Source organism: Eublepharis macularius, chromosome 2 (genome assembly GCF_028583425.1).
Source record: "Eublepharis macularius isolate TG4126 chromosome 2, MPM_Emac_v1.0, whole genome shotgun sequence".
NCBI classification, from domain to species: Eukaryota; Metazoa; Chordata; class Lepidosauria; order Squamata; family Eublepharidae; genus Eublepharis; species Eublepharis macularius.
This window is the reverse complement of record NC_072791.1, coordinates 73,767,653-73,780,973: the sequence shown is the minus strand read 5'-3', so window position 1 is coordinate 73,780,973 and position 13,321 is coordinate 73,767,653. Positions and strand designations below refer to the sequence as shown.

Here is a 13,321-nt window from a genome sequence, read left to right as displayed (position 1 = left end):
CTATTTCAACATTTAATTAGTGTTCTTGACACATATAACAGGCTAGATCCAATGAATCCACTCCTATATAGGCAGAACCCTCCTATATACACTAGTGGCCAAAATTGTGGAGACCTTTTGGAAAAAGTGCATTTTTGAAGTTTGATGGCTTATAACACCACTTGTTTTTGGAGTAATACCATAAAATTATATATCAATGGAAAGATAATTTAATCAAGAATGTAATGCAACAAAGTTTGTTCAATTATCTGTATTCTATCAAATGTTATAGCCAAATATCCAGGAAAAGGAAGCACAAGTTGCTTAGGTTGATATGAAGTAGCTTTCCTTCATTTGAATTTAGCCGTTGAGCATGAGTCTTTAGAGAGCCAATCAGGTGTCATCTTGTTTTGACAATGAGCCAATCAGGGCCGATTCCAGACAGGCACAAATACAGCGAGTGCTTTCGCTTTTTCAGCGACAGCACTCGTAAAAACCCACAATTTCCCGTCCCGGCTTAACTGCGGTCCATGGTGCTTGGTTGCGCTATATAAGTGGACGGTGTGAACGTGGTATGGCGGGTTTGGACACTTCAGGACGATTTGTCGCGGCGGAGAGGCACTCCCCTTTCCAAATTTCCTTTGCTGGGCGGCCGGCCACAATATCGCCTTAATTTTTTTTTAAAAAAACAGGCGCCATTTGTGCAGTCGCGCATCTGAGAACATAGAACTGCGCAAATGCGCACATATGCATAATCAGCATCAGGACGCGTGGCCAAGATTTTTTTTATCGATTCATTTTCCGCATTTGCGCAATTGCATTGGTTTGGCCCTCTTGAGATGCGCACTTGAGGCTTTACTATCACCTGCCATTTTGTCACCCTCAGAGAATCCAACCCTGAGACGTATCGTTGACCTTTGCCCTGCATACTTGTGCGCCGATTGGAGGGGCGTTTGGGGGGGGGCAATCTAGGTTACCGAGAAATCCCAGCACGCAGGCACAGGCACACACGCTTGTGCTCGTGCAATATCGGCTTGTTGGGAGCAGCATGGCCGGTGGAGGGGAAGTGGCTGGGAAGCGGGGGGTATCCTGGCGGCATAGAGAGATAATGGATCTGCTACACTTCTGGGGGGAGGAGAAGATCCAGGAAGCTCTTCGAAGCACCCATAGGAACTTGGACGACTTCCAAAAAATCTCGAGGCAGATGGCTGAGAGGGGCCACAAGCGGTCGGCTACAGAGTGCCGCTCAAAGACCAAAACCATGCAGCTGGAGTACAAGAAGGTGATGGCACACAATGGCCATTCTGGGAACGCGCCAACAACCTGCCCCTACTTCAGGGAGCTGGACAGCATTTTGAGGGGGGATGCAAGCGTTAACCCAAAGTGGCTGGCGAGAAGTATTGTGCTGGAGGTGGAGGGCAGGGCGCGGGAAGGCCCTCTGGAGCTTCTGGAGGGCTCGGAGGAGCTTTTCAGCCATGACCTCGTCACCATCAATGCAGACCATCTAAGGACATCGACCCCTTTTCCATCAGGTAGGTGGGGTGCTGGGTCCAAACGCAGTTGTTATGGGGGTAGTGATTCAGCCGGGTAAACAAAAGATACAATATGGCGAGGCCGCTCCTCTTTCTGTTGCCAGGGCACAGTGGCTTCATGGACGATAATCTCTTGGACAACGGTGGAGATCCTGAAGCGACCCTGAGTGGACTGGCGGGAACAGGTGTGTGGCAGGGGGGGAATCGGGCAACGGGATGAGCCTGGGATTCTCTGGGACAGGGGTACGCTGAGAATCCGCTGCAAGCACAGGCCAGGCATTCCCTGGCAGGGGGTCCTGGGGGGGGGTGCAAGGGCACCAGCCACTCTGCGGGGCAGGCCAAAAACCATTGGATTCTCTGGGACGGGTGCGCTGAGAATCCGCTGCAAGCATAGGCCAGGCAGTCCCTGGCGGGGTCCTGGGGGGGGGCAAGGGCACCAGCCACTCTGCGGGGCAGGCCGAAAACCCTGGCATTCTCTGGGACAGGGGTGCGCTGAGAATCCGCTGCAAGCATAGGCCAGGCAGTCCCTGGCGGGGGGTCATGGGGGGGTGGGCAAGGGCACCAGCCACTCTGCGGGGCAAGCCGAAAACCCTGGGATTCTCTGGGACAGGGGTGCGCTGAGAATCCGCTGCGAGCATAGGCCAGGCAGTCCCTGGCAGGGGGTCCTGGGGGGGGGGCAAGGGCACCAGCCACTCTGCGGGGCAGCCCAAAAACCGTGGGATTCTCTGGGACAGGGGTGCGCTGAGAATCCGCTGCAAGCATAGGCTAGGCAGTCCCTGGCAGGGGGTCCTGGGGTGGGTGGGCAAGGGCACCAGCCACTCTGCGGGGCAGCCCAAAAACCCTGGGATTCTCTGGGACGGGTGCGCTGAGAATCCGCTGCAAGCACAGGCCATGCAGTCCCTGGCAGGGGGTCCTGGGGGGTGGGCAAGGGCACCAGCCACTCTGCGGGGCAGGCCAAAAACCCTGGGATTCTCTGGGACAGGGCTGCGCTGAGAATCCGCTGCAAGCATAGTCCAGGCAGTCCCTGGCAGGGGGTCCTGGAGGGGGTGGGCAAGGACACCAGCCACTCTGAGGGGCAGCCCAAAAACCCTGGGATTCTCTGGGACAGGGGTGCGCTGAGAATCTGCTGCAAGCACAGGCCAGGCATTCCCTGGCAGGGGGTCCTGGTGGGGGGGGCTCCGTGAGGTCTAAGAATGTTGTCTCATTTGCAGATGAGAACGAGGCTGCCTCTGGAAGCAGCACCGAGGACAATCTTGATAAGGAGAACAGCCCGCCGTCACCAAGCAGCGGCTCTTCAGGTACTGCACACACCCCATGTCGTACGCCTGGGCCTTTGGGGCCACACGCATGACGGATGGCCCATGGCTGGGAAACGGTGTCGCCTTGACTTGACCTTGGTGCTGTTTCCTCTCCCTCAGGCAGCCCTCACCCAAATGTGGCCCAGCTGTCCCCCAGGACACGTCTTTCAGCTATACGGAACCGCAAGCGGAGGGCCCAGGGTAGTGCCGAGGCCGCGGACAGGATGATGAGCCAGGCGGACACTCAGCACCGCGAGGATATCGCCAAGCGGCGGAGGGAGCATTCCAAGGCTCAGAGGTGGCGCAAAGAGTTCATGGAGGTGACCCGTCAGGAGCAGGCAATGTTTCAGAACGCTTGGGGCCAGAACCTGGAGGTGATGCATGCCGCCGTCAGCACACTGCAAACACTTGGAGAGGCCATGCTCAGGATGCAGCAACCAGTTGTGCCAGCTCCAGAGCGGCCCCCCCCTTGCGGCGGAATCAAAAGGCGCCGCAACTCCAGTGCTGATTCCGGGAGAAGTGGAAGAGGGGGCAATCATCCGGCCTCCTTCCCCCCGTCATCAACCAAGGCATGGTGTTCCGAAACGCTCCTGTGTGGGCAGGTCCCGGGATCGCCTCACCCTGTAGACACTACTCACTAATTCCTGCGCTCCCAACCAACCCCCCCCAGGGACCGCATACCCCCCCACCCCAGGCACACCCCCACCGAGCAAGAAAACAGGGACAATCAGATGTTTGCTTTCAACAATAACTTTAACCAGCCAACAAACCACAACTATAACAAACTCCCCCCCCCCCAAGTCCGTTCAGTGTTCACCGGCTGCAGGCTGCTGTCCGGACATCTGCCGCTCCAAGGCCCGCACACGCCTGTCGAGCGCCCGGTGCTTCCTCCCCTGGTACAGCAGGAGGCGCTCCATGGTGTCCACTCTGCTCTGCAGCGTGTTCACTGTGGAAAAGACAAAGATATGAAGACCGCCTCCGTGTGAGCACATGCCACCCCCAAACCCAATCAGAGACACACTCACGGGAGATCATGATCCGCCCCTCCAGTGCCTCGATGGCTTGCAGGACGTTGTCCATCCCCTCCTGGCTCCCTGATGTCTGGGCTGCCCTCTGACTGGCGGTTGGCTCCTCCACGGTGGCGTAAGTTCCCCCGGCAACGCTCGACACTGTGGACAGTGAAAAGATGGTCACAGCTGTGAATCCAGTGCGGGGGATGAACCGCCGTTTGTGGCATGCTTACGTTATGTTTTGTCTAAATTAAACCTGTTGGTTTAAAAATTATGCTTTCTGCATGGTAATGTTCTCTGACCGGAGATTGGTGCTGGGACGGCCCCTGCTTGCTGGGTGCCGAGTTAAATGTTCTCTCACACACGTTATCGTTAAACAATAAAGGTTTTCAATGATTGCACAGAAATCACTGTGCAGTGATTTGTGGTGCCACAGAGGTGGCAAGGGGTTCAGTGGGCCATCCACGGTAGTGTTCCCTCACCAGGTTCGTCTGCGGGCTGCTGCACGGCGGAGCATTGTTGCCTGCTCCGCCCGTCACCGCGTGAGCCGCCAGTGTCTCCCTCCACTGCTGCCTCCGGGATGCCAAGGCCCGTGTGCCCACCAGTATCTGCAATCAAGTTGGGAACAGAGGCGTTGCGAGGGAGACCGTGTCCCCCACCCCGACACGACACAAGCTTGCTTTTCCTTTCCCCCCAGAACCCCCCACCCCCGCCCCATCTGGGTCCGAATGTCACCGCACACCAGCAGCGTGCTCCTGGACAGCAGCAGCAACATTGCCAGCACCGCTTACCTTCCGGTGCCTCTACCACAACCTCCAGTAGCCACTCCTCTCCATGAGGTGGTTGTGCCTCCCTCTCCTGTCTGGCCTCCTCTTCACCAACCACCTCCTCCCCTGCTGGCAGCTCTGCTGGCGGAACTCCTCTCTCCCCCTGCACTGCTGCAAGAGATTGGGGTGGGATGGTTGTGACCAGCATTCTGGAGTGACGCCAGGGCCATCCAGCCATGTGCCTCCACGGCATGGCACTCCGCCTCACAGCAGACACACACTGTGGCATGGCCGGAGGACCGCCTCGTGGTGTGATGTGTGGTTGCCACTCTAGGGTGGAACATCTCTTGCCCTGACGTGCCAGACACCTCTCCCTCTCCCAACCTTCCTCCAGTCATGGCCATCATCTCGGCAGCACCTCTCACCTTCCGTCGCCTCCTCCAGAGTCTCCGCCTGTTCCTCTATGACCATGGGCCGCCGTTCACCCCCTCTGCCTCGGCCTCTCCAACTTCCTCCTCCTCCTCCTCCTCAGCTGGCCTTGCAGCTGGGGCGCGCTCTCGCCCTCATCACAGCTGCAAGAGATTTGGGCAGGTTGTCGGTTACTCTGGCCTGCCATCTTTTTGGGCAGAGGGGGAAAGTTTGGCCGGTGCCTGGGTGTCCCCACATCACAGCCTCCAGTTTCATCAAGGGCCACAAAGTAGTGCCCGGCTGCCATACAATGACACAACGGTCATTCCCACCTCCCAGCATCCTGTCGGTGTGGCCGATGCTCTGACGGGGGGCAGCATTTGTGACTTTGAGGTGGACCCCCCGCAGCACTGCCCCTCAGGCACCGGATGGTTGGGTGCCACCTAGGCAGCATTGGCCTTTCTCAAATGGCTACTAGGGATCAATGCCAAAAATGGGGGCCTCATCGAAGCATCTTTGCAACTCCATATCTGGCAGGGTAAATAATGGTATTGGGGGGCAAGACTGTTTGCAGTCAAAGAGCTATTCCACCCCCACCCACCCAGGCCCCTCACACACCCCTCGCGACCCCCAGCGCCACCTACCTGCATGCCTCTGGTCCTCCCAGCTAGGCCGACCAGCCGCCTCCCAGAGATGTCGCATCTCCGCAAAGAAAGGTGGCCTGGCACTCATCCTCGGGATACCTTGCCAGTGCTCCAGGGTCCCGAAGAAGTCGGCCTTTATCCTTTTGAACTTGGACCGGCACTGGTCCGCGGTTCGAGACCTTTCTCCCCCAGTTGATGGGCAACCCGCGTAAAAATTGCTTTGGTTGGCATGTGGTGGCTGCCCATAACGCGGGAGGCCCGCCCAGTCTGGAGAAGGAGGTCAAGGAGGGCCTCGACCTCCTGATCCCGCCAGTAGTGGCCCTTACTTGTGGCCATTTTTCACTCTGCCGCTCCAGCTATGCGCAAACGCGCGGCAGTGTAACTGCGTATGCGTGAATTTGAAAGCGGCGGTCCGCAGTGGTAACTACGAGTCCGCTTTGCGGCCATGCTTCCGCCCCCCCGCCACTGTTCCGAGTACTACAGTTTGTGGCGGCACACCATCCAGACCGCAATAGTTAGTTATATTTTGACCCAATGTACGGCTAAGCTCTCCCTCATCCCTTGCCGCTTCTTTTTCGCAAGGTGAGCCATTGGTCGCGAATAACTGCTTTTGCGCATTCACGCAAACCCGGATCCTTAATCGGCTCAGGGACCGTTAAAATCAGCATGGGGCACCATACTGCGATTACATCTTTGTGTTTGCATTTCTGCAGTAGTGGAACAGTGCCACGGAAAAGAACAAAGGAATCCCAGACAGCAATGCAAGATTCTTAGTTAATCTGGCATCCCCCCACACCACTCTCCATGTAGGGATGTATCTCGCTGCGGTCTCCACGAAACATGGAGGGGGGGTCACGCTGCATACACGCCAGGGATCGAGCGTTTGCGTTTTTGCGGGATAATATTTGACACTGCGCAAATGTGCAGTGTGCAAATGCTGCCCGGTCTGCAACTCCCCCCCCCCACCTCCCCATCACCGCACGCCCAACCAACCCAGAAACGCACAACGAAAGCCACAAATAGTCCACCGTAGACTGCAAACAAACTTTATTGTAACTACAAACTGTTCCTGGCAAGAACTGCAATTGATTGAAACGAGTTTCCCGGGCCCACAATGAAACCCAGAGCATCACCATCTGCATCTGGAAAACATGGAGGCCACCATCGCGTCACGAACCCCCTTCCCCTCCTCAGGCATCCCCCGGTCGTTCTCCCCATACTCCAGACCTTCCCCGGGCATTGTCAAGGGCGTGGGATCCCTCAGTGAACCAAGCACGGCATGTCCCTTGGCCTCACACAAGTTGTGCAGGATCACACATGCGGTAACAATGGTCACCACGTTCTCCTCTCAGGCCTTCAGCCGATGCAGGAGGCACTGCCAGCATCCCTTCAGACAGCCAAAACTGCATTCCACCTTGTTTCTGGCCCGTGCCAGGCAGCGGTCGAAGTGTTTCTGTTCCGGCGTGACAGCAAATTTTCCGTACGGCTTCATCAGCCAGCACCGCATCGGATAAGCACCGTCCGAGATCATCAGTGGTGGCACTGAAACACCTTTCACTCTCAAGGATGGATTCCCAGGCACAAATGCCCCAGTGTCCATTGCTGCACAGAGAACCAAGTTGCGGAAGACGAAGGCATCGTGGTTCTTGCCACTCCAACCCACCTCTGTGTCCACAAAATGGCCGGTGTGATCGACTGTCCCCTGCAGCAAGATGGAGGAGTAGTTCTTTCGATTCCCATATTGGTCTGGCTTACTGCGTAGCTGACCGATGCGGATGTGAGTGCCATCTATTGCCCTGACACAATGAGGGAACCCCAGTGCAGCAAACCCATCCATTATCTGAAAAAGAGATCAAAAAACATTACGCTTGACCGAAAATGCGGACATGCACGGCATCGGAAATCCGAACAAACGCCCCTGACTACCACTGCGTCCCTGTCTGCGCAAACCTTGTGGCCTGATTTCATAACTGTATTTCGCAGCAGCGCAAATCAAGAAAAGCATAAAAATTACCATCAGGCACATGAAGTGCCCGCATGCAGCCATCACTCACCTTCCCGGCCTCGTCCCCGAGGCACACCGTCTTTGAGAGCAGTTCCTTCTCAATTGCGAAGCAGACCTCCAACACAGCATCGGATACAGTGGATAACCCAAGACCAAAGTGATCCGCCACAATGCGGTAGCATGCACCAGTAGCAAGGCACCATAATGTCACCGCCACCCTCTTCTCCACGGACACGGGCTCACACATGTTGGTAGACTGTCGCTCCAAGGTCGCCCTAAGCATATGCACCAGCTCATTGAAGGTCCCCCTGCTCATTCGGAAACACTGGATCCAATGCGTGTCATCCCAAACACATAGTGCTATGCACTCCCACCAGTCCCGGCTGCGCAGGCATACCCAACAGTCTCTGTGCTCTCTGATTTCCGCCAGCGCATGCCATCGCTGCCGCAGATGAATTCTTCGCAAAGTGGATCGACGTGAAGCCGAACCCGAATTTTCGCTGTGGAAAATCAGCTGGACAGCCCTTCTCCTCAAAATGTGTCGCAGATGCGCATGGCAAAGTGACATCACGTTCTGCAGCAGGAGAATCACCACCTGCGCCATCATGAGAAAGAGCTCTCTCCCGGGTGCCATTTCAGGGTCTAATACTCACCACGCACCAAAGTAGCAATGGAGAATCTCGAGTAGAATCGTCAACCAATGCACTTCGCGAGACTCCCCCGACCAATCATCGACTGCATCGTCGACGCCGCGTATTTGCTCACCTGGGCGTTTGCGCAAAACAAGAAAAAAAATTTTTTTAAAAAAAAACCGAGATGCGAACCAATGAAGGCCCCCGATGTCAGTTGTGGTGGGGAGGAAACAACCAATCCCGGGTCCCTCAGTTGGCCATGCGAACATCCGGAAGCGGGACGGCACGGCACAAAGCGGATGGAGACGAGACAAAGCGGATGGAGGCGAAAATACACGCGTGGCCGGTAAGCGATTATTTCCGCGGAAAAAACGCTATTTCTGGCCATCTGGAATCGGCCCAGGTCACAGTAGGATTCAGCTATTGATGTCATGTATTGAAGCGGAGAGGAGGTAATTTGTCAGTGTGTTATGTGATTGCTATCAAGTTGGTTTGTTTTGTATTCTTTCATTTCGTGAGCTTGTAAAATGTAATAAAATTAAAGAAATGGCACAAAGAGTTGACTGGTCACCCAGAAAGCAATGTAAAATAGTACTATTAAGTGAACAAGGCTACAGTTATGAAGAAATTAGAAGAAAAATTGTTGGAAACTTAATCAAACATGGCATTTCTAAATTTTTGAAGAGGTATAGGCAACTCAGTCACTACAAAACCAGACTGGTAAAGGCAGGAAAAGGTGCACACAAGCAAGGGATGATAGAAGAATTGAGAGACTGAGCCTAGATGACAGAAGAAAATCATCGGGGTGTATACAGAACGAAATGACACAATTCAATGTGAAGTTGAGTGCAAGGACTGTTCGGTGCAGACTGAAAGAATTTGGTCTTAATGCTAGAATTCCATGAAAAAAAAATTATCTCTCAAACAAAGGTTGAAAAGATTAAACTGGGCTAAAACCCATGTTAACTGGACAGCGGAACAATGGGACAGTGTTATTTGGAGTGATGAGACCAAAATCTCCCTGTTCGGTAGTGATGGCATAAAATATGTGAGAAGAAGAATCGGAGAAGATTTGCATCCTGATTGCATTACACCTACTGTGAAACACCCAGTTAGTGTTATGATATGGGGTTGTATGACATCAAAAGGTGTGGGCAGAATTTGCATGATAAATGGCAATATAAATGTCCCAAAATACATAAATGAAATACTTGAGCCCAAACTGAAGCCTTCCACACGTGATCTTTTCCAAGATAATGACGCATTTATATTTCAACAAGAGTCAGCTCCATGTCATGTTGCTGCTGTGTGCAAAAAGCAGTTTCAAGATAATCATATTCCCTAACCCTAACCCATCAAAAATCTATGGCGCTGACTAAAAAAACTGGTTAGTGAGAAGCAATCCAACAATAAACCACAATTAATAGAAGCAATAACTCAGTCGTGGTTTCACCTTATAACAGCTGCAGAACTAAAAAACTTGGTTTACTCCATGGGAAGGCGTTGTAAGGCCATAATTAAAGCAAAAGGTTACCCAACTAAGTATTAACTGACATGGTGAGAATTGTTGTATAACTCATTTTTTCTATGTGTTTCAATTTTCTTCTTCGTAACTACTGTTCTAAAAAAAATTCCTTCATAAAAGTTATTGTATTACATTCTTGATTAAATTATCTTTCCATTGATACATAATTTTATGGTATTACTCCAAAAAAAAAAGTGGTGTTATGAGCCATCAAACCTCAAAAATGTACTTTTCCCAAAAGGTTTCCACAATTTTGGCCGCTAGGGTAGGCAGAGCCTTCCTGCAGTGAAAGTAGCATTTCTTTGGTTAGGTTTGATCTACTGGAAGTGACATTCCATTGGGAAACTTGGAAAGAGATTGATGGTTGTTGGGGGTTTTCCGGGCTGTATTGCCGTGGTCTTGGCATTGTAGTTCCTGACATTTCGCCAGCAGCTGTGGCTGGCATCTTCAGAGGTGTAGCACCAAAAGACAGAGATCTCTCAGTGTCTGAGAGATCTCTGTCTTTTGGTGCTACACCTCTGAAGATCTCTCAGATGCACTGAGAGATCTCTGTCTTTTGGTGCTACACCTCTGAAGATGCCAGCCACAGCTGCTGGCAAAATGTCAGGAACTACAATGCCAAGACCACGGCAATACAGCCCGGAAAACCCCCAACAACCATCGTTCTCCGGCCGTGAAAGCCTTCGACAATACTTGGAAAGAGATTTTTCATCCCAGTTTCCACTGAAGAACTGATATTCAAAAATGCCCAAGGCCTAAGTTATTTGTGACACTGGCCCTATGAAAACATGGTCTCATTTAGGTATTTCATATAAATGTTATTGCATGTTCCTGTTTATGCACATATATGTATGAAAACTGCACGTATATGGATTACTGTACTACATTCCAAGTAAAACCAGCCACCAGGAGGAGCATCAACACAGTTAAGTGTTTTAGTGCAGCAGAAGCAGAATGAGCCAAAGCCTTTAGCAGGCATGTTTTTCTGCCGAACACAGACTTGAACAATGTGCCAGTGCATTTCCCTTCATTGGAAGCTATGCAACCGTACATGTCCTTGCAGCGGAGCCCTTGCCTTCAGACCCTTACTGACCTAGCTGGGGCATTGAATTAGCTTGAAAGTGGAAGCAGATACTGCAAGCCTAGGACTAGGCCCTCACTATGGCCCCACTAAGCCCTGAACTTCAAATAACAAACTCTGCCAGTATGTACGAAAGCATTTGGCCAAAGTGCTGACCCTTACAGTCACTTTCTATAGGACCATCCTGAGGTATGTTTTCACATGGAGAAAGTGCCAGGTGCTGTGAACCGGATGCCTACGATTAGGTTTTGCAATAGCTTACACAATCATAGCAGTACCTAAACATATTATGATTATAGACATCTCAGTGGATGTCCTCTTGTGGGACAGAGCACCATCTACTGAGGCCTCCACATAGTAGTCCTTTCATTCCTAGAGTAATATGGTCACAGGAAAATGTATGCCCAGAGTCGATCGTGTAGGTGGTAAAAATACGTAACTTTAAAAAATCTTTATCTTCAGTATTTATTGACGCATTTATTTTAATCTTAGAATGCACAATGAACAAACCAATAGCAGGAAGGAAGAGATGGGTAGACAGATGGACTGATGGATGGTGGAGGTCGGGGGGAGGTGAGCAATAAGAGATAGCCAGGAATGAGAAGAGGGGAATTAGGTCCAGATACTCATCAAAATCTAAATGGAGACGCTTTCCGTTCTGGTAATCAAAGATTGTATTTATTCTTTAAAGCAAGCAAATAAATATGGATTTAGCACTAAAGGTTGAATGACGTTTTGTGTTTCTAACCTTGCTCTAAACTGTGTTCTTTTCTTCTGCTACCTGGAAGGAGTGGATATTCAGCGATCCTTTAATCAGGCAGCAAGACAAGTGTCTTTCAATCACTTCATTCTCCACTGGGTCTCAGATCACAATCGAGACATGCAATCAGAAAGACGGCAGACAGGTACTGTACTACCTTAAGACCAATCTTGATGTTTTATTCTGCTGTGACCTTGGTGTCACAGTAGCTTATTTTAGAAGTGATATTGGGGATGCAATTCCTGGTTTGTGGTGGTGGAATGCTATCAGAGGAGATTTGAAATTCCAGAGGAGGGTAGCAAATTCTGTGGGTGATTGGTGAAAATTTTTGACTAGAAAAACACTCTGTAAACCTGTTCAGTGTAGGTGTGTGCACAATTGTTGAACTGACAAAAATAATCCTAAAAACATGTAGCCAATGACTTTTTCTTAATAGCCTTGAATCCTTGCATACAACAGTTTTGCAATCTGCCTCAAAGCTCCATTCAGTCATCTTGGGTTCCGGGATGCTGTAAATATTCTGGTCACCAATTCCCCTCACCCTGCTTCCAGGCAGTGCAAGTGAAGGGGCATTTGATTCAGGCAGCATTCTTGCTCCAGTGGTATGCAGAGAAAATTATGGTCACTTGCAGTCAGCCTCTAATCCAGATGCATATGCAAGCCATGAATGATTAAAATGCAACTGAAAGAGACACAAATGCTGTGGAGGACCAATCCTGCAGAAGCAGCATGCTAATGGAATGATTGTTCTAAGCAGCTTTGCTATTCTTGATGCATGTTATTTATTTATTTTATTTATTGCACTTCTAGACCACCCTCCCCATCAGATGGGCTCAGGGCGGTGGGACAACACACAATTTGCAACATACAGTCTAAAAACAGTAAAAATATTATAAATAAACATTAAAACACTATTCCATACAATAAAAATTTCTCAATTGGCAGATATAGATATTAAAATACAGCATTTTAGGTGCAGGGCTCGGCTCTTACATCATGCTCTGCATCACACTTATGAGTTCCTGCATGGTGGATGGTGGATGGTCTTCAGTGGTATGGCTGGCGAGAGGACAGCCTAGCTCCCACCATTCTCTCATTGGGATAAGAAATCCTATGTCCAAGGGTTCTGCTGGACATTGTTTTAAGAAGTATAAGATTGCTTGGTATCTGACTTTTTCCTTAAAATGCATATTACAAACAGCTGGGGAATGGTTGAAGATGCACATCTTGGTAATATGTAAGCAGACCTAAGCCTTAAGGGCTTATCTAGATGATCAATGGACTCATCTGAGTGGTGAGAGATGTGCTGGCAGCTGCTTTCTGGCTGCAACTTTATACACATGTTGAAAATATAAGTGGAAAAAGGTTAACAATCCCTGGTACAGGAGGATCTTCTGTAACTGTTACTTATCTATAAGTCAAGGAAGCCAGTGTGGCATGTGACGCATCCAAGGAGCCCAAAGATCATAACGTAGTTCATAGAGAGGAAGCTGCACCAGAGTGTAGAGGTTTGGTCTGTTGTTAATGCAGACTTTTTCCACTGCTGTCTACTTGCTATGGAATAGCCTCCTGGAAATGGTGAGGAAGGCTCCCACTTGCCTAGCCTTCCAGAAGGGCTGCAAAACAATTATTTAGGAGGGTGTTTGGAGCCTGTTCAAAGATGGTTTATGAACCAAAGTT

At 50.9% G+C, this 13,321-nt stretch overlaps 1 protein-coding gene across 1 annotated transcript in view; it reads left to right on the top strand.

Moving 5' to 3' along the window:
* Positions 1-13,321, top strand: part of GALNT16 (polypeptide N-acetylgalactosaminyltransferase 16) — a 116,025-nt gene that overhangs the window by 76,708 nt on the left and 25,996 nt on the right. The window contains exon 13 of the mRNA XM_054972534.1: positions 11,670-11,786. Coding sequence (XP_054828509.1) covers positions 11,670-11,786 — 117 coding nt within the window. The remainder of the gene's footprint in view (positions 1-11,669; positions 11,787-13,321) is intronic.